The sequence below is a fragment of the Vidua macroura genome, chromosome 10 (assembly GCF_024509145.1).
Source record: "Vidua macroura isolate BioBank_ID:100142 chromosome 10, ASM2450914v1, whole genome shotgun sequence".
NCBI lineage: Eukaryota > Metazoa > Chordata > Aves > Passeriformes > Viduidae > Vidua > Vidua macroura.
The window spans coordinates 17712566-17737827 of NC_071580.1; the positions used below are offsets into that span (position 1 = coordinate 17712566).

Below are 25262 nucleotides of genomic sequence, written 5' to 3' on the forward strand. Positions count from 1 at the left end.
ATGAATCTAGAGGCTGGATCCAAAGATCACTGCCACAATGTGACTTGCGTTTAATACTGGGAATGTAGAACTGGATTCTTCAGAATCTCTTTCTTTGGGAATGGCAAGGAGCAAATGAGTTGTATGTGTGGTTTTGTACCTTATATATCACTTAAATACTCTCAGTTTAGACAAGCATGTCATTTTAAGTCATTGAAATTCTGGATGCTAATGTTGTAGGGTACACTGTGGGAGTGGAAAAAAAGGAAATGAGTGAAAATATATTTCGTGATGTTAGTGTCCAAGAAAAGCCTACAGGACTCATCAACAGGCAAACTGGCAGTTGGGCTGTATGTGTATGGTGAATAGTTAAGAGAAGGCAGTGTGTTTATTGCACTAAATTTGGTGCAGAGTTATTTTTTCAGTTTTTGAGACTGCTAATAATTCAGAGAGACACTTATGAATTCGTTAATATATGTAGAGGTTTCAAAGCTGGTGATGTTAAGTATGTGTATATTTAGTCAAATAATTTTTGACATCTCTACCATTAGACATTCACCAGCAACCATCCTTCCTGCAGGTTTTCAAGAACATTTATCAGCATCTGTCAACAAGCAGTAAATGAGAGCAAATGTAAGGGAATTACATATGTCTGTGGTGTAGAGGCTGGATGCAGAGTGACTCCCAGCTGGAACATTTTCCATGCTATAAAGGTGCTGTGGGGCTGGCTGCAGCCCAGCACAGCCCATCACTCCCTTTCATTGACTGCTCCGAGGTCAGCTGGTGCGGGGCTTTGTTCTGGTTTTTTTTTTTTTTTTTTTTTTTTTGTTGTTGGACTGAAAAATTGTGAGTTTTCTTTGTAAATTAAGCTCCTCCTGTTTCTTTGGAATAGATAGCAAGCTGTGTACCTTGCTTCATTATTAGCAAGCCAGGGTCCATGTCCTCAGAGCACTTTGTGTGTGCTTTATTTTCTCATGTTTGTTTAGCGTCTGTATTATAGCAGTGCACTGGTCAAGTGACATCTGTGAGCTCCAATAGCTTTTGTGAGGTTGGTAGAAGACAGTCCCCAGGAAATGTAATTAAAGGATGATGCCAGGAGCTCATGGGCGTGCAAACCTCACAGGGTGAGGAACAAGGAGCATCTGCAGGTGACCAGTTCTTAGATGGACTCAAGGTAATTACTGTAACAGCATCATAGGCACTGTAATGAATGAAAGAGCATTGTGTGCTTCAGTGAGTCTTGGGCACAGAGTCCTGCACCCCCCCATGCTGGCACCCAAGGTAGGGGCTGGAATGAGAAACCCCAGAGGAAATAACACAAAGAGGTACTGAGCACCCTGCTGCTATCCTGTTGTAGGGTCCTTTTATCCCAAACACTGCAACAACCATAAAGGCAGGGGCTGTCTTTGACCAGTGGGACTGGAGGGCTCAGTTCCCAGTAGGACCAGATTTCATGACAGAAGATGATGGATTTTGAGGTCAGCACCCCAATTCTTATGTAGTTGTGATGGAAGTGACCTAGAGCTACTAACAGCTTTGGCTGGAAAAGAAGTATTTGGCAGGAGTAGGTAGTGTCTTCAAAAATCAATCATAGGAAAAATATTTGATGAAAAAGATAAGCTATTTTTATTGACTGTAATCTGAAAAGTGGAGGAAAAAAAGTGTGTACTTTTAGTTTTCTTTCACAAAAGTCTCCTGCAAAGTTAAGTAATTTCTAGAGGAAATGGAGTTGTATTCAATGACAAAATCCAATATTCTATTTAAGGAAAAAAAAAAGTCTGGAAATATTTTGGCTATTCCTCGTCCTGAAAGCAATAAATAGAGATGGCCATATAACTCAGTGTACCTCTGTAGTGGGTAAAAGTGGCTTGAGGGGTGGTCTGGTTGCAGCTGTGGATTTAAGAAGAGATGATAAACTTGATTTCCCATTGAGACTTTGAGGAGTGTAATCATGTCATGGAGATGAAGCTATCTACAACATCTTGCTCTGCTAGTGTTTTTTTTTTTTTTTTTTTGAATCAAGAATGTTATTAATTCAGATGCTAGTTAGACAAATAGGAAGTTTATGAAAGCATTCTAAATTTTTTTTTTTAACTTTAGCTATCTGTATAGTTTCTGTTTTCTTCAAAAGTTAGCACTACTACAAGTGGAATCAGTGAAGAAATACAGAGCTGATGTTGAGAAATGCTTGTAAGCCTTTTCTATCTTGGTGTCCTCAGTAGTTTGAGCAACTCATATAACTTTAGGAGTTCTGTTTGCATGGTGTTGTTGCAAAGGATTGAGGCAAATATAATTTATAGATTTTTTTTTCTGAAAAATCCACACTGCCTTACACAATTGAGAGATTGCTGACAACTCAATTATTTGCAGCTCTTTAACTCATTAATACAGTCTCATTATTTATCCAGAGACTCCTTCATTTGCTTTATTTAATTTCTCAGCTGACAAATTCCATCTCCCAGGGTACTCAATGTTTTCAGTCTTAATTGGTTATCAATCAGCTCTTCCATCAGCTCATACTGGCTTGAAAACATGACGCCAATCCTTTCTTAATATGTTCTGGGATTTCTACAAGAGAGCTCTCACTTTCCTCCTAAGTCTCTCTATCTTATATTAAAATATCACCTAAAATTCCTAACGTTTCTTGGGAGAAAACCTCGTTTGAAATTGTGTATTTAGTTTCCTTAGTTTCCTTCACTTTTTTTTTTTTTTTTTTTTTTTTTTTTTTTTTTTTTTTTTTTTTTTTTTTTAATGTAGGAGACAAAGTTATTTAATCCTCTGGAAGTTTTTCCTTGAAATGGAAAAACTAGTATTTTGTAAGCAAACAGACAAGATGCCACAATACTTAAATACAGTACTCGTGTTCTCAGCGTTACCAGGGATGCTCCCTGTGGGAAGGGCTGGAAAAATCCCCAGACGTGGGCACTCGTGAGCTCCCGGAGAGAAACAACGAGCTGTGCTTTTGCCTCGTCTTGCCGCTTTTGCAGAGCTGCTCGAGGCGGCCGGTCCGGCTGTGCGCTCGGTGCCGCGCCCGGCTCAGCGCAGCGCCGCTCCCGCTCGCTGCGCTCTGCCTGGGTCTGCTGGGAAAGGAGGGACAGACAGACTGAGCAAGGGGCAAAGCTTGCGTGGATCCAGCTTTGCTCGTGTACAAATAGCAGAGCAGTCTTTTGAGGCTAGTGAATGGAAACTCTGCACAGTCAGAGAGGATGTCTTGGCTTCGTGGGAAAAACTGTAGCAACTTAAATTTTATTTAGTCATTAAACCTGAGCTAACTCTTATATAAATACCACCTTCTGAAAACACAGGGAAACCTCCCACAGGCTACATGACTTTTACCAAATCACAGTATTTATTTGGCTTTTGTTTTTTTTTTTTTAATAATGCACATACGTTTGTGTAGCTCCTGGACCACAGGATCTAAGCGCTAACTACAGTTCCTTTATATTTAGTTTTCAATGTAAGTAATAAGAATTAATAATGCCAATAATGATAATGAGAATAATTATCACAATGACAATAATAGTAATCCCCCAGTGCAAATTTACAGCAGTGAAAGTTGGGATCAGACCCGCATGCAAAGCTGGTAAGTACTTTAGCGTTACTTGTATCAACAAAGCAAATCTCCTTTTGGCAAAGGAGGTGGGGGAATAAGAAGAGATTTTTGTAGTTGTGTTTGCAGTTTCCTTTTCCCTTCCTTTCACTCTAGAAATTCTTTATCCTTTCATGCACAGTTGAGAATTAGCCATTTATTCTTAGTGCTGGCGATGCAGTCTTTGATATTTAAAATGGAATGTGTTCCTTTTTGATGCTCTGTGATTCTGAATGAAGTACATGCTAGCAGATTAATGGTGCAGAACAGTTAGACACTGTGCATTTTTTTCTTTTCCATATTATTTCATCATTGCAAAAAAAAAATTTTTAAAAAAGAAGAGCCTGTGAATTGTCTATTGTTTATGCGGTGAAATTGTTTTCACAGTGTTGTCATTCTCTTCTAAGTTGAAATCATTGAATAGCTATGAGCTGTCACATTTTTTGTCACTTATAACTGCATCAAGCTGTGCTGACAAAATGTCCCTGCATAACTGTTAATATGCATTGTCATTTTAAGCATGAAACAGTTTAGCTAATGATTTATCTCTTATAATGCAGCACTTGGGGCAGCTGTATGATTTGTCTCTTTAGCAAGTCAAGTAATTTCTTTAACAAAATGTTAAGCACAGATGGGCCATAGGCTGTCAGTTAACCATTATTGTGCATGCATCTGCTTGCCTTCAATGCACTGTTTTATGTATTCAGCCACTTACTTAGGCACAGTTCTCTGAAAAGCGGAACCTACTCTGATTGGCAAATAAAATGTTCATTTGTCTCTTCTTCCTATTGTTTTGTTTTGGTAACACATGTCAGCAGCTCAATTACCCAGTTCATTAACAGCTCCCAGTGGACATGATGGCCAACCCATGATAAGGAGGGCGATTGTGGCACATATGGTCAATAATAGCCTGTCTCTTGGTAATTGTAAATAAAAGTCACTGTTGGCCTTTTCCTTTTACTGCAGCTACTGTTTTCCTTTTCACTTTGCCGTACAAAGCACATTTCTCTATGTGAATCGCGCAAACAAAATAAAAATACCATCCATTTTTCTCAAGATCACTTTTATCATTGCTGTGGTGGTTGTTTCCTTTCTGTGCTGACTTTCCAGCTTAGAGCTCACAGGATATGGGCTTGCTCTTTTCCAATTCCAGCAGCGGATAAATTGTTCTTATTAACGAGTTTACTTAAGTAGCAACATATTTTCTCAACATTTCTCTCATTCTCTCACTGCAGACTTTTTTTAAAGTGCCTGTGGAGTTAAAGTCATTTACAATTTTTTTGTAAGTATGCCCTTTACAAATAGCAGCAGTTTTCAAAGGAGTAATTGAAGTGTGACTTAATCCTTGTTAGATGAGCGATATTGCTGTCTAGAACAGAGGCTTTCTTTTTGGTTTCATTTCTCCTTCTTTGATATATCATAGTCAAAATGCCAGTAGAACTGGTTAAAAGCAATTCTATTACTTGTGGGTATTTCACATTGTATCAGGTACTCTGCTGCTTTCTAGCAAGGTTGAGAATTTCTTTATATATTTGCTGATTCCCAAACTTTCATTTTTAATAGGAAAAAAGAAGCATGTAGCAGCATTAGCATGTTTTATCATAAACCCATCTGAGAAATCTTTTGTGGCTGCTTGTTTCATTCTTTGTTTCTTGAAATCTGATTTTGCTTTTCTTTTCAAAGAAAAGGAGTCCAATTGATAACAAGTTTTGGGCTGTGACTTAATAGGGTGAAACTTTGGGTGTCCAAATCTCCTTTCTGTCCTCTTACCTCACGGATGTTGAAGCACAGAAAATGGACGTTGAATCGGGTAAATTGCAGCTCTGAGTATCAGTAACCTTGCCCAAAAGTGCTTTGGGGGGAGAACCTAAACTTTAGGGGTGCTCTTCTGTTCCTTGAAGCAGGCTTTATCTTAGATAAACACAGCTTTAGTTGTGGCGTCTAAAGAGCTCACAGGTGGCTGTGGGGTGACTCGGACCCCTGAGCTTGTCCCCTGCTGCCTGCCATATTCATAACTAATCTGTAGTCTCCTCCCCGGGCTGCAGGCACTCGGGGAGTTGTTGAGTGTCAGAGTTTATTTGTCCTGGTTTGATTAGCACAGACCTGGCAGGGCGTATTTTCTTTTTAATGGCTCCTTGCTGTGACAGTGAGGTTTCGGGAGGAGGAGGAGGAGAGGGGGGAGCCTGGCGTCATGTTTCCCCAGGCAAACACGAAAAATGAAGAGCTGATGTGCTGGGAGGGAGAGAGGTGCTCTAGAGTCTTTATTATTTTGTATGGATATAAGAGCCTGCCGCTGAACAGGACTGCTGAGAGGGAAGGAAAGAGAGGGGCTGTTAGCACGAAACAAGGATGCCGTTTTATCTTCCTGTGGACTTTATTTTGAGGAAAAAAAGGGTTGGTGCGTTTCTATCTTGTCGACTGTTAAAAGCCAGCTGCTGAAAGCCTACCCCAACACAAACAAGGATCCAGGCAGGAATGCCCTACTGGCCACCTACTGCTGCTCCTGGCCATCACAGAGAGCCAGCACCAGACGTGTGTTTGGGGAGCGCCTCGGGTGCCTCTGACACCCCCATCCTGGGGCAGTTCCGCCGCCCTCCCTCCCTTTCCTCCTTAATTCCCCCTCAGTGTGAGGAGGGCTGCGTTTGAGCCCCTCACCTCTGCTGGAGGAGGCAGTGTTGGAGGGACGCCTCCAGGTGCGGAGGTTTGGGGAGGGGGAGCTGGATTAACCCCTGCTGTGCATCCCCTTCACCCGGCTGCCCTCCCCAGCCCCCCGGCCCACCGCCCCCGCCTCCACGGCAGCCGCCTTTGTGCCTCCCGCATCCTGCCAGGCAGGTGTCAGAGCCCTGAATGCGGGCAAAGGCCCCGCTGATGGATACCACAGATGGAGCGTGGAAATCGGCCCAATAGGCCTCAGCCACAGGCCATTTCTTAGGACCCAACAAAAGCCTCCAAATAAGTCAACAAAAATCCCAAAGATCACAAAGAGAAAGTGTCATTTGTCATTTGCTGTGGGTTTGTGTGGGGGTGGCGGCCCTGCTGCACTCCCCTTGCCTGCACCCGAGCAAACACGAGGAGGTCACTCGCCTCGCCTCGCCTCGCCTTGCCTCGCCTCGGCCTGGATGGCTGCGGGGATCAGACGGGCGCCGGCAGCCACCGCGGCCATGGTGAGCCCCAGGCTGGCACAGTGAGCACCCCAGTGAGCCCAGGCTGGCACAGTGAGCACCCCAGTGAGCCCCAGGCTGGCACAGTGAGCACCCCAGTGAGCCCCAGGCCGGCAGAATGAACACCCCAGTGAGCCCCAGGCTGGCACAGTGAGCACCCCAGTGAGCCCAGGCTGGCAGAATGAGCACCCCAGTGAGCCCAGGCTGGCACAGTGAGCACCCCAGTGAGCCCCAGGCCGGCAGAATGAACACCCCAGTGAGCCCCAGGGCGGCAGAATGAACACCCCAGTGAGCCCAGGCTGGCACAGTGAGCACCCCAGTGAGCCCCAGGGCGGCAGAATGAACACCCCAGTGAGCCCCAGGCCGGCAGAATGAACACCCCAGTGAGCCCCAGGGCGGCAGAATGAACACCCCAGTGAGCCCAGGCTGGCACAGTGAGCACCCCAGTGAGCCCCAGGGCGGCAGTGGCGCAAGGGGGAAACTCTGTGAAATTAATCTTGCTTAAAAAAAGAACTGAGAAGATGGATGTGTGGAGGGTAGCTAGCTGATAAACTGCTACCAAAACCCTCCCTGGCCTTTGCTATTTTTATTTTTTCTTTCCTTGGCCTTATTTTAGTGAGATCCACAGCTAGACAGAATTCATTCTGGCGGTTACACTAGGAGGAAGAGCCTGTGTAATATGTTATTAAAAAATGTTACAGTGAGTAAAGAGCTACCAGAGAAGTTCTGCTCACACAGGTGGCAGGAGGATCACCTCTCCATGATAATCCCTCTGCCTGCCTCTGTCAGGTGCACTGTGTTGCAGCCCTAATGCATGGGCTTTAAATGGTTGTCATGTTATTGTTATTTAATTATTCAAATGAAATGTCTTGCTGGGAGGAAGAACAGTCCACAGAATGACCTCTTGTGTGTCATTTTGTTGTTCGGTTTTTGCCCCATGTGTCTATTTACAGTGTTTGGAAAAGGAATGGTTGCAGAACTCCAGGTGACCGAATGCCTGTGACATTGGGCAGTGGGGCTGTGCATTTGTGGTGATAATCAGCATGCAGCAATTCCTTAGGCCACCAGATAGGTCATGAGCAGTTAAAAGACAAATAATTTCTCTTTAATTCTGTAATTCCTTCTTTAATTACTGCCTCTCCCATTTTGAGCTGTATAATAAGAGGGGTTCTGGTGATCCCAAGGAGCCCAGCCAGGCAATCTCCCATGGCAGTGAGTCTCCTTATATTTATGACTTGAGGTCTTGGAAAATTAGGAGCATTAGGACACATTTAAAGCTTAGTGATATGCATGTGATATATGTTTTGTGTCTGTGGAGGTGATGGATGTAGAAATAACCCAGCTAAAATCTCACCAGCTTTGCCAGTGCTGAATAATATCTTTGTATGTCATGGAAGTCAGCAGACCTGTTAGTGAGATACTGCTTAGAGAGAGGGCAATGCACTGTGACTATATATATATATAAAATATATATTGTTTGTCTAAAGGCTGAGGTGTATCCAATTTTTGTGCTCAGCCAGTACTCTGACCCTCCTCACCTATACAAAAGTCTAATCATGGTATTTTAATAAGAAAAAAAAAAAAAAAAGAATAAAGGCTTCCTTGATGATAGTGATATTTAAGAATACTTTGTAAGAAATAAAACCAGTACTGTTTGTAGTACATACATATCCTTTGAGAATACATTTGTCTGACTTTCATATCAACTAGGCCTGGCAAAAGGTAATGCCAATAAAAGCAGATAGATATGAAAATAAATTCATGTGATATACATTTTCTCCCTGCTTTAATTTTATTACTTCCTCTTTAAATTCTTGCCTTTGATTATACATACTGTTCCGGACTCTTAGATACTATAGAGTTGTTTTTTTTATTGGTTTACCTTTGTTCCTTTTATATAATGCTTAATGAAATATAAAGTGAAAATGAAATGAAGTCAGGGTTTTTTAGTTCCATGTTCTTTTGCAGAAAGGAATGAGAGCATAGGGAAACGTCAACATTTTGCTAAGTTTTTATCAAACATTTTAAAAAAGATTATGATATGTCTCCTGATACTTCCCACTCAGTTGGGAAGGAGTTCCGTTCAGGAATTTAGCAGTAAACATCCCCTTTAAATTGCACAGTTTAAGCCAGCTTTTTATAGGCATATACATAGATGTGTGAAGAAGTTGTACTCATACATGAGTCTGTAAGAGCATAGTGGAGTCTGTAAGTGCATTGAAAATTTCCTGACATCTTGGGGTTTGACTTCCTTTTCTTTTAACTCATTGTACACAATTAAAGGCAGTTTTTGTCAGGGAAGTTGTCTCCAAAAGGGACATTTCTGAGCTCTGTTTCAGACCTCACCACACCAGGTGAGGGAAGAGTGCAGTGGTAGCCAGTGTGACCCTGGCAGTGTGGCTGCTGTGCTCTCCTCCAGCCTAGCTGGGCAGTAAGAGCTGTTCTGCTTGAGGTGGGTGATTTGTATCTGAGAGTGACATTGGGAAACTCTATTTAAAATAGCCTATATTTCTTTTTGCTCTTGAATGACAGTGTGGAGCCATCCTGTAGGGCTGTAACTTGGCAGTTGCTGAGGAAAGCAGGTGTCACTTGGCGCCCTAGCTGAGAAGATTTGGGATTTGTCACTAATTCAGACAATGTATAAGGTTAATTTTGGGATACTCTAGATTGCCTGTTTAATAAGAACTGAACTTGAACTGTTTAGGATAGGATGTTTGTGCTGGATTCCCCTTTGTTCTAGAGAACAATATTCTCAAGAATGAGAACCTCTTAGTGCAGTCTTACTTGGGACAAAGCTTCACTGCAAGTAAGAGACTCTGGGAGTTGATGTTTGTTCAGTATATTGATGCAGAGATCCACAGGAGTTTCTCTTTATGTCTGTGTTTGCTGGGTCCAAGATATTGATGCTGTCTGGAAAATGAAGACACCTTTCACAAAAGAGCCACTGGTCTAGCAGTAATTGTTCTTTTTTATTTTTTTTTTTCTTGGTGTGCAGAAATTAATACATTTTTCAGTTGAATTGTCTGAAAAAGCACTTTGTGCTTCTCATGCTCTAAGTAAACAGATTAGCTGTATTTATTAGCTGAAACAGCTTGAGTGAAATTGGAAATGTAAGATAGCTAGAAATTAACCTGGTGGGGGGTTTTAGCTGGAGCTTGAGAAACAGTTTGCTTCCAAATAAATTACATTAAAAGGATTATATTAAATCAATGTCTATATCAATAATTTCTTTGGCATTGTTGAAGTAGTAGCAGCAATGCTTGTATTTCCATTGAACAAGCAGTTTCAGCGTCGCTGGGGAGTGTCTGCCCTCTTTAGGTGGTTTCCCTTGAAGACTCAGGCAAGAAGGAATGCTGGTTGCCTGGACAGCAGCTGGTGCAAGTGAAGACTGGCTTTGAAAGTCTACTTTTTTGGTTCATTACCATTTACTGGAGAAAGTGAGTGTGGTTGGGTACTGGAAGAGGTTCTGCTGCCTTCACAGTTACTGCTCTGGGTTCAGCTGTAGCTCGAGTTCACTTGATGGCCAGGGGAAACAAGCAATGCTGCTGGGATCTGTCTGGCCCTGTCTGTGATCTCACTATCTGCATGTCTGTGAAATCCAGAAAGAGTTTCCATATTGATTTCTCTACAAACTGCTGATCGCAAGAGTTGGTATCCCCTTCCTGGGTCATGGTCATGCTGTACGTGGTTTGTTTCTTGCTGACTTTTCTCAAGTTCTCACTTGGGGTTTGTGAGGGGGCTTTGGTCCAAGACAGCCTCCATATGAAAGGATGTCATTGATTGATTCAACATTCTGCCATTTTTTCTCCTTAACTAAAGCTAATTTTGCCTTTTTTTTTTTCTTTCTTTTTTGAGCATCAGCACCTCAGTCTGATGAAGGCTCTGACATTGATTCTGAACCAGACTTGCCTCTAAAAAGAAAGCAGCGTCGCAGCAGGACAACCTTCACAGCAGAACAACTGGAAGAGCTGGAAAGAGCTTTTGAGAGGACACACTACCCTGACATTTACACCAGGGAAGAACTTGCACAAAGAGCCAAGCTCACAGAGGCTCGTGTCCAGGTATGTATAATACAAACTGCCTGATGAGTTTCCTTTTCTGTTAGCATGTGAGTCCTTTTATATTCCTACATGATCCTGCTCTGGAGTAGAAGGAAAATGTAAAACAACATTGTTTACAGCTATAGAGTTTTTACATCTGTACATGGACATTGGTTTTACAACTGTTTAAGAGAACTGCTTTGAAAAAACTTTTGTGTATTCCCATTAATTGTTCCATACCTACCATGAATATAGTGCAGAATCTTTGAAGAGGAAGAAAGTCTGATATCCCCATTTGTTTGCTTTATCCACTTGACAGCACTCTTCATGTAACAGCTCAGCTGTTGGGCCAGTTTATAGTTACCTAACTGATTTCATCTGTTGTTGTCTGGGTCTTCCAGGCATTAAAAAAGGAGAGAAAAACATTTTTTAAAGGAAAATGTGTCTACAGAGCCATGCAAGGGAGCAAGGTGGTTGGTGCAGTATCTACAGTTCACTTTCAGGTTAGATTTTGAAGATGACTTGGTATAAATTCTGTAATATCTCTTTTATCCCCACTCTCACTTTAATTCAAAAGAAAATAAGTGCTCAAATAACTTCTAAGTCTTCACAGCCTCATGTAGATCTGCGTTGTCTAAAACAAGCTAATGTACTAGAACAGTAACATGGAGTTGATTTAATTTTTTTAAAAGAAGCGTGAGCCTGGATTTTTAGCTGTCTAAACCCGGGAAAATAGCAGCCAAATTATCCTGGAATAAACTGCACCTCAGAGTTCAAGTTTTGATTAGGACTTCTCCTGTTTAACATGAAAGAAACACATGCTGTGAAAAGTTTAATACTGTAAGCAGAATCTTCTGCTGCTCTTTCACCATTTGACATCTATGAATTGCTAGGGAAAGTATGCCCCTTTTAAATCAGTCTGAGTTGCAAGTGTTACTAACTAATGTGTGGTTGGGTGACAAGCAAAATGTTGAAGCATGTGATCTAACAAAGGAAGAGAAATGAGTGGTGACTTGTGGTCTGACCAAGGATACAGGTGAATTTGGTTTCTTTGGTAAAACTCTTATTATGGTTTGACCTTTGAAACTCAGCCTGAGGCATTCAGACTGTGCAAGCTGAAATAAGCAATACAAAACACCTCTCTGACTTTTTAAGAGAATCACACCTATTGCAGCATGGCTGTATTATTGAGCATCTGTCTTGAAAGGTTCAGACTTTTTACCTGCTAAATGTTTTCGCAGAAGACTTCACGCCACATTTCTTGTAAGTGTTTATTATGACTGTGGGAGAAAATCAGATGTGTGGATGAATTTGTCTGGAAGGCAAACTCAGTTGTGCATGACTCTTTTCTTAACATGTTTACTAAGTGAAATGCTTGCAAAACAGCTCCATAGATAGACTTGGGCCAGGTAAGACCAAATCAAGCCCCAGGAATCATTTGCACACAAACATAACAAAGATAACTTGCTTCACATGTGTTGTTAGCAAGACGAATGGGATCTCAGAGATGATGTTTTGGTCTATGTTAGTTTCAGTGGAAAAATACGATAAAATGAAAAAGACCTTGTTCATGTTTTTCTAAATCAATGACCCACAGCTAGAAGAAAAGCAGAACTCTCATTAACATAACAGCTGTCTTAATGTGGCTTTAACCCTGTGACTTTTTGCATTCCTCATGGCTTCCTTGGTTCCCTCGAGACGCATCCTGTCTCACACCACTCGTATGATCTACAGCCTCACGAATTCCCCAGTACCTCTGACATGGATATTTTACCTAACCCGGCATGGAAGAGAGTTCCCAGTCAATCAATGATTAAAATACCAGAACAAAACCTTTCTGGATTAAAGATGAGCTGGGGTTGAAGTAACCAGCCTGTGGGCAGTTTCCTAGTGCACTCCATCTGTCTGGTACACTTGAAGGCTGGCAGAATGATTTAGCAGTGGATTAAGGGATACAGGATTTGCCTTATCAGCATTCAGCACCTCTCTATAGGCCCTTAAAATAGCCACGTATTATGGGCATGAAATAAAAGACGACCTGTGAAAAGAAAATAACCCTAAGAGACTTGAGGCTGAGAGGGCTGGATAGACATACTGAAGTAGCATTCAAGCTTTCTTAGTCACACTTCTTTTTTGGTAACATTATGATAGAGATCAGAGATACCAAATTTTATATGGATATATACACAAAGATCTCTTTGACTGCTTCCCAATAAAGCATTATCTAAAAGAGCTGGCTCTTGCAGCCTGAATCCAGCTAAGCACAGAAATTTATTTATTTATTTCCTTTGGAGCTGTAAGGTCCAATTTTGTACAGTTGTTTTATATTGTCTGGGCAGTTATTTAGTTGGTTACAACTGGATCAACCTTGCTATTCCCTCAGTCCCTCTGTGTACTACTTGCATCTCATGTTTTGCTTTCTCTACCCTGCCACCCTGTGCTTCCCCTTTCCTTCTGTTTCCTGAGGCTCTCTATTACTCTTGTGAAAGGAAGAATCTTACACCAATGAACCATGTTTTTTCTCACTTTCCCACTGCTGAAGGGTAACCAAATGCATGTTTCTAACCTGGTTGCTTGGAGGTGCCTCTGGTCTGAGATCTAGTGGAGAACATGTCAGCCCCTAAGGGGAATTTTTTGAGAGCTACAAGCAACTGAAAACAGACTTTACACTGTGAATGTTATTTGTGTACCTAATCATGGGAACAGGAAAGGCTTTTGGGGAAAGAAGTGTTCCAACAAACTCCACATTGTAAGAGTCACGAGATGTGTAACTATAATCATGGCAAATATTTTAACACTTGGTGTAATAATGAGTTAAAATACTCCCTGCAATTCCTCCTGCAGCACTTTCTACTCAAGGATTGTTGAGTTCTTTCCCCCAGTGTTTGAACCTAGATGTGATGTGGAGCCAGGACAACCTCTTTTGCTGCCTCTTCCAAAGGCACTTGCTCTTCTCTGCACACTAGATGCAGAAAGAAGAGGAGAGTTCTTTGGTCTTGTGAGTTTATCAGATAAAATTCAGAAAGATAAGCACAGTTCCAAAGGAGGATCCTTCCTTTAAAGAGAAAGAAAAATAGCGATACTCTAGGAATGTGAAGTGTGCTGCATGTTTTGAGTAAAAATTGCAACCCGGCAGTACTTTACCTGTCCAGTTTAAAACCTCATTAAAACCATCATTATGTTGCAGTGCAGGTCCTCAAGGTCTGTGGCCTGTTTTTACTGACAATCCGAAGGCAAGTTTGAAAAGTGTATTTATCTCCAGCGTAGATCAAAGGGTCTTTCTGAGCTTCAGAGCTGTGGAGTTATGGTTTCTGTAACAAATGGTGCATCAGGAATGGAGTGGGTAGTATCTTTTCTTGCCACCTTTGATTCCCACAGCAGGCTTGTTTTTAGACCTGGATGAACTGGGCAAGCTTTGGCAGCAGCTTGGGCCTGTTTCAAATTGATGGTGGGGAGTGTTTACGTCAATCTTTTGGCAAAGGATTTTTAAATAAGGTTCAGGTTTGTTCTGTGGCTAGCCAGGAACCTGCCTTGGCCAACGGGGGCTGTACATGCAAGCAAATCTTCTGGGGCTGTGTGTTGATGGCAGGCATCCCAAATTGCCAGAAATGTGCTGCATGAGACTTGTGTATTGGACCCTGTTAAGGAGTGCCCCAGCTGTATGGATCCTTGGGGCAGGAGGCCCTGCTGTGAGAAGCAGCTGGCACGTGGCCCCCCTGTTTAATTCCAAAATGCAATGGGAAAAATTTGTTTGGATTCTTTTTCATCCATGAATAATGGTGAAAAAGAAGGGCAAGTAAGGAAGAATTCTGAATCATGACTATTTCCCACCCTGAAGAGTTTCTTCTCAGCCAAATCCTAGTTTTAAACTGATTTGCTTGAAGACATTAAAAAAAAAAAAAGTTGTTTATCAACAGAGCATGTCTGAAAATTTAGGCACATCTCTCCAGGCTACTAGCATGGAATTGAATGTTCCCATGTCAAACTTGTAATCAGCTTATAAGCTATTGTAAAAACTTTATTATAACCTCAGCAAATAAGTCCCAAGAGCTCAGATGTCTTGAGCAGCTAGAAGAAAAATTATTACAAAAAATGTATTTTAAGTGTTGTGCTTGGATATTATTTTCTTTGCTTCACTGTGGTACAGGGAGGGAAAGAGTTTGGAGAGGAGAAAGGGGAAAGGTGAGAGAAGTTATGACTCTAGAGCTAGTACTAAAGTTTAAAGGCTCTGAAGTCCAATTTCTCAGCTTTAGTAGTCTTTTCTCAGTAGAAAACAGTGAAAAGCATTCTCTGAGAAATCACTGGGGAGGGGAATCTGTGCCAAAAAAAAGTTATAATTTGCTTTCAGCTCCTCTGAAATGGTTTGAGTATATACACTGAACTGCCCAGTCCTATGGGGAGATGGGGCAAAGGAATGCAGGATGGATTCAAGAGCACTCAAGACTCACTTTCATCAGATCTTTACAGTTATTCCTGATGTGGTTTATGGAGAATTTCTGATGCCTTTTCTTGAGACTGAATCTCTTGCATCATGAAAAGGCTAAAGAAAGAAAATGCTGTGTGGATCCTTGCAGTAGATAACCCTGTAATTGCAGGTCCCCCTTCCCCTGTAAAGGGGAAATTCTTATGGTTAAATTAACCAACTGCATTCATATGCAGGCCCAAGAGGACATTTTTAAATATAAAGGAAAATAGGGATGTGATTTTGATTGTCTCTTTATGGTCCCTGCTGCCTAAGGGCTCTAATTAGTGTCGCTTTAACTTATAAATACACAGTTCAATTTGCTTATTACTCAATAATTTTCAGAACTATTCAGCTGCAGATTTTTAGAAGTATTTCTGTAGGACTGAGTCAAAGTTTTCTCAAAGAAACCTAAGAGATTGGAGTATGTTGGATCACACTGGGAGGTGGTTGGAAGTCCCTATTCCCAGGCACAGTCTAGTGGCTTTTTGGCATTTTATTTTGTTTGTTTGTTTGTTTGTTTGTTTGATTTTGTGTATGATGTAATTTTGATTTTCTTAGCTTTGGGCTTTTTTTTTTTTTTTTTTTGTTTTTGTTCTGTTTGGTATATTTTTTATTCCCACCTCCCTCCCCCCGATATGTTTTCAAGGAACTCTGGTTTCTAGCACACTGATAACTCGTGGTATCCTAAGCAGCATCACTTCCCATGCCTATAAAGAACAGGCTTCAGCAGGCAGGGAGCCCTCAGCTTTGTGACATTCCCTCCGGTGGCCGTGCCAGGCTGCTCTCAGCAGGTTTTGGGCACACCTTTGGGATGCTGTGAGGGAACATGGTGTGCATCTGTATGCAGTGGACCTTATCCCTGTGAGGCTGGGGGTGTGCAGATGTTACAGTCAAGCTGATTTTTCAACTAGTTGTGTTAAAAAGCAATTATTTTTCTACTCTTTCTTCATCCCATGGCTGCTCCCTGGCAGTCCTCTCCCTGCAGCTCATAGTGCTGATACCCTGGTGAGCCAGGAGGGAAACTCACCGTACTGCAAAGAGAAAGAGAAAAGGGAGGATAAAAAACTTATTTCCTGTGCATGCCCTCGAAGGGCTGCTGAAGTGAGTGAGGTCTGGCATTTATAGGGGCTGTAGGAGCAGACCCTGAGGGTGTTTGTAGCAGTCACACTGCCATGTTTTGCAAAGGTAACAGAGTCAGCTCTGCCTGGGCTGGTGGAGCTCAGCTTTGTTTGCAATTTCCTTCTTCAGCCTCCCCTCTTCCCAAGGCACCCCTGCTGCTTCTGGCACAGCCCACACTTTTCCTGGTGGAACATCCGCTGAGTACTCTGGCTTATAGCATGGTCAGACTTTGTTTTGAACATATTAATTTTGTGGAAAGGGAGAGGTGGGGAATAGTAGGGTAGGGAAGGCAGTTAGCATGAAAAATATCATGAGGAAAAACTGAACGAACCCCTCCCTCCCCCCATCTAAAATCCATCTAAAATTAGAAGTGCCATTAACAATACATCAGTCTCTCGACTTTTGTGTTTCTGGCACTCGTGCTTGCAATGGTCAGGACTTTGTAGAACAAAATTTCCATGGGTTTTTTGCAACATTCACATCTTGAACGTTTTGCCCTGTTGAATCAGAGATCTTTTTGCCTTAAAAGCACATACAGCACTCTGTGTTTATGATCAGACTGTTGAAATGTCAAGGCTAATTACACTAGTGTGTTTCCAAGTGAATAAATGCATCTTCTAAAGAGTATCCTGTTGGGATCAACAAAATAAGATATTGGCATGATCACTTGCAAACTACTTTAAGAAAAAAATATAATAAGAGGCAGGATCCAAATATCAGGAAATAGAGATGGAAGAAACCTGTTATTTACCTTATCCATCTACATTGGTGCAAAATACAGTTTTTATGTTCTGTGGCAGAGTGATTTCCTTTTTGGTCAGTCCAGTTCCAGGTGCTTGAAAAACTGGAGCCTCCAGTATTTAAAGTGCTACTTTCCCCCATTTTGTTGTTCAGGTCTATTTTTGAGCCATAAATGTTGGCCAGACTTTGGGATTCAAGTTTGTTTCCAAATCATCTGGATCATTTACATTCCATCATTGAAAGTGACATAGGAACTGAGGAGTCCAAGCCTCACTACGGTGAGTGTGACTTGGCTTCTGTGCAGACATAGTTTCTGAATGCTTGGGTCCCTCAGCCAAGACATGTTTCCTCTGTCCATTTTTAGATAGTTTAGAGTTTGATTTCTGTTGTGCCCGCTGCAGGGTTGGCACTTTCTCACAGGATGACACTTGGGATCTCCTCCAGGGGCTGCTTTGTACCGGAAGTATCCTTGCAGCCAGGTGATGATTGTGCCCCTCACAAGGAGTTTGTGGGAGAACAGGAGCATCCTATGGGGACGTGCTGGAATTGAAAAGGCCACTCATAAGATGAGGATTTTGCCATGTTGGTGGATGTGAAAATCTGTTGCACATAAGGGGACATTGTATTTAAATCATATTGGAAATGTACAAACAAAAGAAAATATTTCCCCAGGTTTTTACAATATGTTTCTAAGCAGACACACTGGCTTGTGGTGACTGGATTTATTTTTAAGTCTTGGCTTGAGATTAGCAAAGTTTTTCAAGATTTCTTTAGTGGTAGTAGTGTACATGGATTTTTCATGATACATAAGGATTTAAGAAAAGAAAAAAATTCTGGACTCTTGAAATAGGTCAAGGCAACTGACTGTAGTCTAAGGGAAATATTATGATTAAAGACCCAAATAATTTCAGTTAAAATAACATATTCTGAATATGTTCTGAATTCAACATTGATAATTCTGTTCAACCTTCTGAATAAAGCTTGGGATTTCACTAATTGTAATAAGCATTACATAAAATATAAATAAAATACTTAGGTTTGAGTTATTTAGGTTTCAATCATTTAGTTTTTAGTAACTTTTTCTTGATTTGGTGGCTTTTTTATTTTTGTTTTCTTATGTGCCTCTACCATTCTGTAGTGAGGAACTTGTGTGGTATTAGTGGCAATAAGGCTTCCTCTGCAGTTTTGAACTTGTTCAGGGGGTTTTGGTGAGTTAATTTTGGACTAACTCTGGTGCCATCTGCCTTTCTGCCACCGGGGAAAGCAAGAGGCCAGTGCCAGAGGACAGTGCCAGTGCCATGTGACATGGGTGCCCATCAAGTAGCACTCATTTGGCACATCCCAATCACACAGGACTGAGGTGGCAGTACACAGCCTTGTTTCTGTGCAGCCCAGCCAGGTTTCTGCACCCCTGTAGAGTCCCACTCAGTATAATGGAGCTCCAGGTGGCAACAAAGCTCTGTGCCAGGATGTCCTTTTTGTGGCTGCTGCAGACTTTTTGATACCATTGAGTGTGTTCCTTTCAGAGATGTCTAATACGTAGCTGCGGTTGTGGAAAAAATACAAGTCTACAAAATGAGCCAAAAATCTGTCCATAAACAGAAAACTTTGCATTTATGTAAATCACTTACTACTGAATTAAAGTTTGGGATTTGACTCATTTTAATAAAGATCTTGAGTTTGAAGTCAAATGCTTATCTGTAGAGAAAATGAAATCTTGTTACCTCACTTTCCTGAGTGAAATCCATTCACATAGCCTAGTTCTGGTCGTGTTCCCAAAGCACTTGGAGATCATGAGATAACCCTCTTGACCTGAAGAAGAGAGAGTGTCAAGGCAAAAAGCCAGAGTTAATGACCTGGGTCAGCTAATTACAACAAGGTTTGCTGTTCCCTGATCACTCTTTGACCTCCATTATCCCTCCTAAGTGTTCTTTGGATCTTTAGCAAGGTCTCTTTCTTGCTCTACAGCCTGAATCTAGACCTACCCTCATCTAGGGCTCATTGCAGGTTTTGCGTCTCCACCCTGGTGCCTTGTCCCTGGAGCTGCTTTCAGAAATGGTTCATGTGGAGACAGAGGGGGGGTTAGTACGTACAGCAAAACAATAAGAGAGGGATTTGTGACATAGAACAGAGGCTCCACCTATCCCTCTGTCCTACATCTTAAACTGGAGTGGGAGTGTATAATTGAGGAGTTGGTGTTGCGGCCAAAGGAGGAGGCAGCTGTGTGAACTGAGCATCTCATTCTGAAAAGAGGATGCAGTCAGAACAAACTACATGGTGACAGATGGCCTATGTCAGAAACCAGATGGCCCAGTGAGTCCCACCACTCCTGCCATGAAATAGCAAGCAGAGGAGAAGCCCACAGCGTAGCCCAAAACGTTGTTACCCTCTAGTGTGAGGGCCATTCATGGTTTATAAATGGTGCACACTTAGAATCCCAGTCTGTGAAGCCTGAGTCATAAGCCAGCAAGGGCTGCTTGCTCAAGGGTTACAGATCTGAGCCCCATCTTATACAAACACATTTATATGTGGCTCATCAGCTAACATGCCTCAGTGGCTTTCAGGCCAGGCTGCCTTGCAGGCTGTGCAGATCTACTTTATCAGATGTTAACACTCAGTTGAGGTCTTATCTAATTAATTGTATCTATAGATGAGCACCACAGCTGCTTCAGGGTGTAGGATTATGAGCAACTGGCTGCTTGTTTACAAATGTGTGTAGTCTGTTACCTGAACCAACCATTCTTTCCCTCAGTGCTCCACCATGGAACTGAGAGCTGTAATCAGGAACCTGCTCTGACCCTGCCACAGGGCAATATGCCTGCACCCTGCTCCAGGCACCCCTGCACTCCTTGCCCTTCCAATTTGTGATGTGTGGAATTGTTATAATATCAAAATTAACAAATGTGTTTTGCAACTCCTATTATGTCTGCATTTGTGATGTCTTGCCTCTTTGTATTTTGGATGTAGTAAGAACCATCCAAGACTTGGAAAGCTTAAAACACAAACTGAGAATGATGTGAAGAAAAGCAGATTTATAGCTAAAATGTCCCACAAATCCAAACCCCATCTGGTTGGTGTGCTGTCCTGGGAACAGATTTCAAAGTGGTTCTGAAATGCTAATCTAGTACTGAAGTTCTGACCTACTGTTTTGTACATATGTGAACACATGAAAATTTGCTGGGAGGGATTTGTGTATTTTGTATATGGGGCTTGTATTTTTCTAATTAAAAGCTTAAAGTTCTGTTGGTCATTAGGGCAATACAGTATCCCAGTATATAAGTATGTGCACCTTCTAACAGTGCATTAAGCAATACCATTAACTTGTCAGCAAGTTAAAGACAATACAGTGCTGACAAAATAGCTTTGGCTGGCACTTAGGTTAAATGGAGAAGTGATAAAAAACACTAAAGCCTGAAAGAGTAGACAGCTTTTTTCTCAGGAGAGACTGAATTTGAGAGGAAACTAGAGATTAGAATTCCTGTGTTGAATCTGTTGGACCATGGAAATGTGTGCCAAGGGCAACTTCCTTGTCTAGGAGCACTGAGTTCAGTGTGCATCTTCTGCATCTCTCATCTCAGACACTACCCGTGTTTGAAATACAACGCTGTTATTTCTGATAGACCTGTATTAAATGTGCAAAAATCAAATGTTCATATTTAAAACATTTGCAGGTCTGGTTTAGTAATCGTCGTGCCAGATGGAGGAAACAGGCAGGAGCCAACCAACTGATGGCTTTCAACCATCTGATCCCTGGAGGATTCCCACCCAGTGCCATGCCGACTTTGCCGACGTACCAGCTCTCTGAGCCCTCCTACCAACCCACCTCCATACCGCAAGGTACAGTAGCCCGCAGGTACTTGGTTAAAACAGTGTTATTGAGAGGATTTCCTGTGCTCATCCATTGTAGAAATATTTTCTTTTCTAACATGTTGGTTAATTTAGGATCTGACTCAGGGAGGACTCTGCAAGCCTGTTTTTTTAAAGCACGTAAGAACTGAGATTAGTTTTGCTGCAAGAAAGGGGTGGTTCCATGTGAAGGGTACTCTCCAGAGAAATAATCACCTTCTGCCCTGTGCAGCTTTGGTAAAGTGATGGACACTTATCCTTGTCCTGCCACTGCATTGGCCTGCTTTGCTGGAGGTGTCTGGTGTGATGTAGAAAGAGACAGGTGCACTCTGTCTTTATTGTGACTATCAGTGATGGAGCACTGGAACTTCTGTAAATAGTCTGAATATTTATCTGAGGGTGGATAAAACAGCTATTCAGACCACCTTGTTTCACATCAGACAGTAGCCAGTCTCAGTAGGGTAAAAATTTTTCTTAATGTTATCAGAAATTCTGTGAACTTTGATGGATTTGAGTGGGAGGGAACAGACCCTAAAATCTAGGTTTTGTTAGATTTTACTATTAAATAAAAACATTATGAGTGAGATTTTGAAAACTATGTCCTTTTGTTGCTTCATCCTTGAGATTTGGATCCTAACTCTTGGTGGAGGTTCTAATTGAGGAAATTTTTCAAAGCTCAGGGCTTCTTCCATCCATTGCTTGACTTGATACAAACCATGGTGGGATTTCTGAGCTGTGAGTTGGAGGGGAAAGCTGGTCTTTTAAGCAAATAAATATTTTCCTTTATTTTTATATATAGACATATAAAAAAAAATAATGCTGACAATATGTGCTCACTAACGGTTGTCTGAAAATCGCATGTCTGTTGTTATGATATTTACAGTCTGTTTAAGAATTTTTCCTGTAAACTCACAGGCTGGTTAAATATCCAGCAAAATTATAGATTTACTTTTCTGCTTAACCAGTATTTAGACGCAGGTTCTGATGCAATTCTCTTAAGTTGAGCTTCACATAATGAACGTATTATGCCAGAAGTAAAGGAGGAAAACATATCAACATGTTTCTTCTGCTTCCAGCCGTGTCTGATCCAAGCAGTACCGTCCATAGACCTCAGCCTCTCCCTCCAAGCACTGTACACCAAAGCAGCCTCCCTTCGAACCCAGAGAGCAGCTCTGCCTATTGCCTGCCCAGCACCAGGCACGGATTTTCCAGCTATACAGACAGCTTTGTGCCTCCGTCCGGGCCCTCCAATCCCATGAACCCTGCCATTGGCAATGGCCTCTCACCTCAGGTCAGTCCTGTCTTTTCAGACAGAGGATTTGCTGTATACCAGAACCAAAGAGTCTATTCCCTCAGGCCACAGTATAATGAATTGCCAAATTTAAACCATAATGTATTCTTTATATAAGCCACATGATTTCAGTTTGCTAGTTTCCTTTTCTTTTTTTTTTTTTTTAATTTTTTCCCCTCCTACTGGCTGAATAAAGAGTCATAGCTTATATTTAATTTCAGCTGATTTATAATGGAATCATGCAGACTTCATGTTTGCATCCAGTTGACAAGAATTTATAAAGCACTGCTCTTCTCCTGAAGATCCGTGGGAAGAAAACAGATCTTGTATTTTTTCTGTGAATAAAATTAGAACAACCTCATCAAGATTTTACCAAGTGGTCCAGGAAAATTATGGACAAGTTGTATGAGGAGAGTTCCAAGGACTGAGAAATGTGTATTCTGATGAGCTATAATCGAGTTATAAATACATAAATTAGAAGTATTACTGCTCTTTGGCAATATATAAATGCATGAATACCATAATTGTTTTTCTAATTTGCATGAGCTCTTTTAGGGAAATCAGGTTAATAAATTGCCTTGATAATTGAGTGTCAAAAGATTGGCTAAATTTTCCTACACATGGCGTCTGTCTGAAGCTGACATTATTAGTTAAAGCTTGAATAGATGGTAGTTTATTTTATTAGCAAGAGCTTTGCCCAGGTGCTTGGAAAGAGATGTCCACTAAATTCTGAGGAGTCACAAAGAAGATGCAATCTATAATTGCAATCAGGAATCTCTTCAGGGCTGAAAGTGAGAGTTTTAACAGCTTTATCTGCTTTCTACCCTTTTTTTTTCCTCTCAGTGGTTAGAAAAACAGAGAGAAGCTCAGAATGACACAAATGGAAAGTGAAAAGACAATTATACTCAATTACACACTAATCACTGACTATCACCACTGCCTAAGCAGGGAGAGGGCATTCTAATAGGCAGAAAATGAGATTTTAATGGCACAAAGGGTGGCCAAAATAACGACTCGTATATCTTTGCCTCCTTCGTTTTCTTCAACTTGTGGTTTGCATCTCGGGAGTGCAGTTCCTGGTTCCTGTGCAACGGTGATAACTCTGTGCAGCTGAAAAGTTCAAAGGCACTGGAGTTGAAAAGAATGAATAACAAAGGCAATGAAATAAACATTTTTGCCCAAAGGCAAAAGTTCATAAACCCTTTTTTGTAACGGTAAATGTAATTAAGATTCACAGATTCCTATAGCATAGAGTGTGGTACAAAACTTCATGGCTTGAAACCTCAGGAAAAAAATACCAACAGAAAAACAAATGGATGTACTTCCAACAAGACTTGAATAGATTTTGTTTGAAGGAATACTGATTTCTAAATGCAAACTTCAATAAAATCCATGACATTATATTAGTTGTTTCTTTTTTTTTTTTTTTTAATGGCTAGTTTCATAGTGTGCAAGGCTTCCACAATTTTGACATAATTATCTATCTGGTTTTCAATGTGAATCCATAAAAAGTAGTTGTTAGTGTCAGTTTAAATGTGTGTTGGTTCTGGCTATGGAAAATGTGGTCTCTTTTTTTCCCCTTTCACAAAGCTTTTATTGTCTGTGACACAGAAGTGGAGCACAACAGTAATGAAATCTTGTGATGGCTGGGTAAAATGGGACAAAAATGTGAGGCCAGGTCTCCTCCTGCCAAAGTCTTGCTGATTTGAGGTTTGATGTAATCAAAAGGGGATTCTGTGCTTTTTTACACCTAGCCCTGTCTTTACACTAGGAGACTTCTGTTGTTTTATTGTTTGTTTATTTGTTTTCCTTAGGTTTCTAAAACCTTTTTCTAACCCAGTGCTTAGCACTTCCAGCACTACCAACAGGTAGAGCAAGGTTTAGGGGGACGCTGATCCCTTTAAAGTTGACATCATGCTTTCATTGCTTAGGGCACAGAGGAGATTACTTATATCCATTTAGATTTGGATCAGCTTCTTGGCAACTAAATGATTACCTTCAACAGATGTTAAAAATCTTCCCATCAAACAAACAAATGAAAAACCCAGACCTGAATTCATGTGGCATTGCCAACAACTCCTCTATATCAGTTTTGGTGCCTAAACAATGAGTTAGAGATATGCATAAAATGTAGAGATGTATAAAGTGACACATTCAGATTTTGTTTTTATATAATGCAGCCTCAAATGTGTGAATTGTGGACAACAAATTGTGGGACTGTAGCAAACCAGTGAAACTCTTGATGCCCAAAGGAGCCTCAGTTGCTGGTCACAATGTTGGTGTGTGAAATGTCCCTTAGTTGTGTCACTGTGCATCCCCTCTCCATGCTTCCTCAGGACTCTTCCTGAGGTGCTGAAAGAGAGGCTGAGGTAAAGTTGGAAGCCTTCTCTGCATTTGGAGTTTCATGAAAAAGGGAAACAGGAGTTTTCCTGCAGAGTGGGCATGTTGCACTGCCCTGCCTGTGTGCGTGGAATTTAGATGAGAAAGAAAGAGGGTCCATTTATAGCCAGTGCATTTTTGGCCACAATAAATCTGGGTGTGTGAGCAATTAACATAATGTTTCCACCCATCCATGTGTCTCTTGCTGGCAAGTGCTCCTGACAAACTGAGTCTAAAGCTGAATTTGCGGTGACTGTAGCAGGGAGGGGGAAGGGGGTCTTTGTCTGAAGCCCAGATAATATTTTGTGATTAAACAAAACTCCCACCTTTAGAACATACAGAACAAAATCAAATACTAAGATACACAGAATCATATTCTTAGCAGACTTAAACCTCTCTCTCCTCTTTGTCATCAATTTATTACAAATGAAGGTCTGACACAAAGATACCAGGGAAGCTTTATTTTCTATGTACAATGGTTCCATTCTAACTTTTTTCTTGAATATGATGGACAAATATGGTGTTTAAGGCAAGCACTGGTGAAGGTAGAGGACAAGCAGAGACATGTAGGGTGATGCTGTTTTATTTTTATTCTGTTAGCCTTGAATTTTGGGATGAGAGGGGACTGTATGTCTCGGTTCTAAAAAGCAGA

At 41.4% G+C, this 25262-nt stretch overlaps 1 protein-coding gene across 6 annotated transcripts in view; it reads left to right on the top strand.

Annotated features, from left to right (window-relative positions):
• The window catches only part of PAX3 (paired box 3), a 78575-nt gene that overhangs the window by 43173 nt on the left and 10140 nt on the right, over positions 1-25262 (top strand). For 3 of the 6 annotated variants that reach the window (XM_053986063.1, XM_053986062.1, XM_053986064.1), the window contains 3 exons: positions 10585-10790; positions 20766-20931; positions 22017-22231. In XM_053986063.1, coding sequence (XP_053842038.1) covers positions 10585-10790; positions 20766-20931; positions 22017-22231 — 587 coding nt within the window. Of the gene's footprint in view, positions 1-10584; positions 10791-20765; positions 20932-22016; positions 22232-23304; positions 23623-25262 lie in introns of those variants that run through there. The other 3 variants (XM_053986065.1, XM_053986066.1, XM_053986067.1) reach the window with 2 other exon arrangements.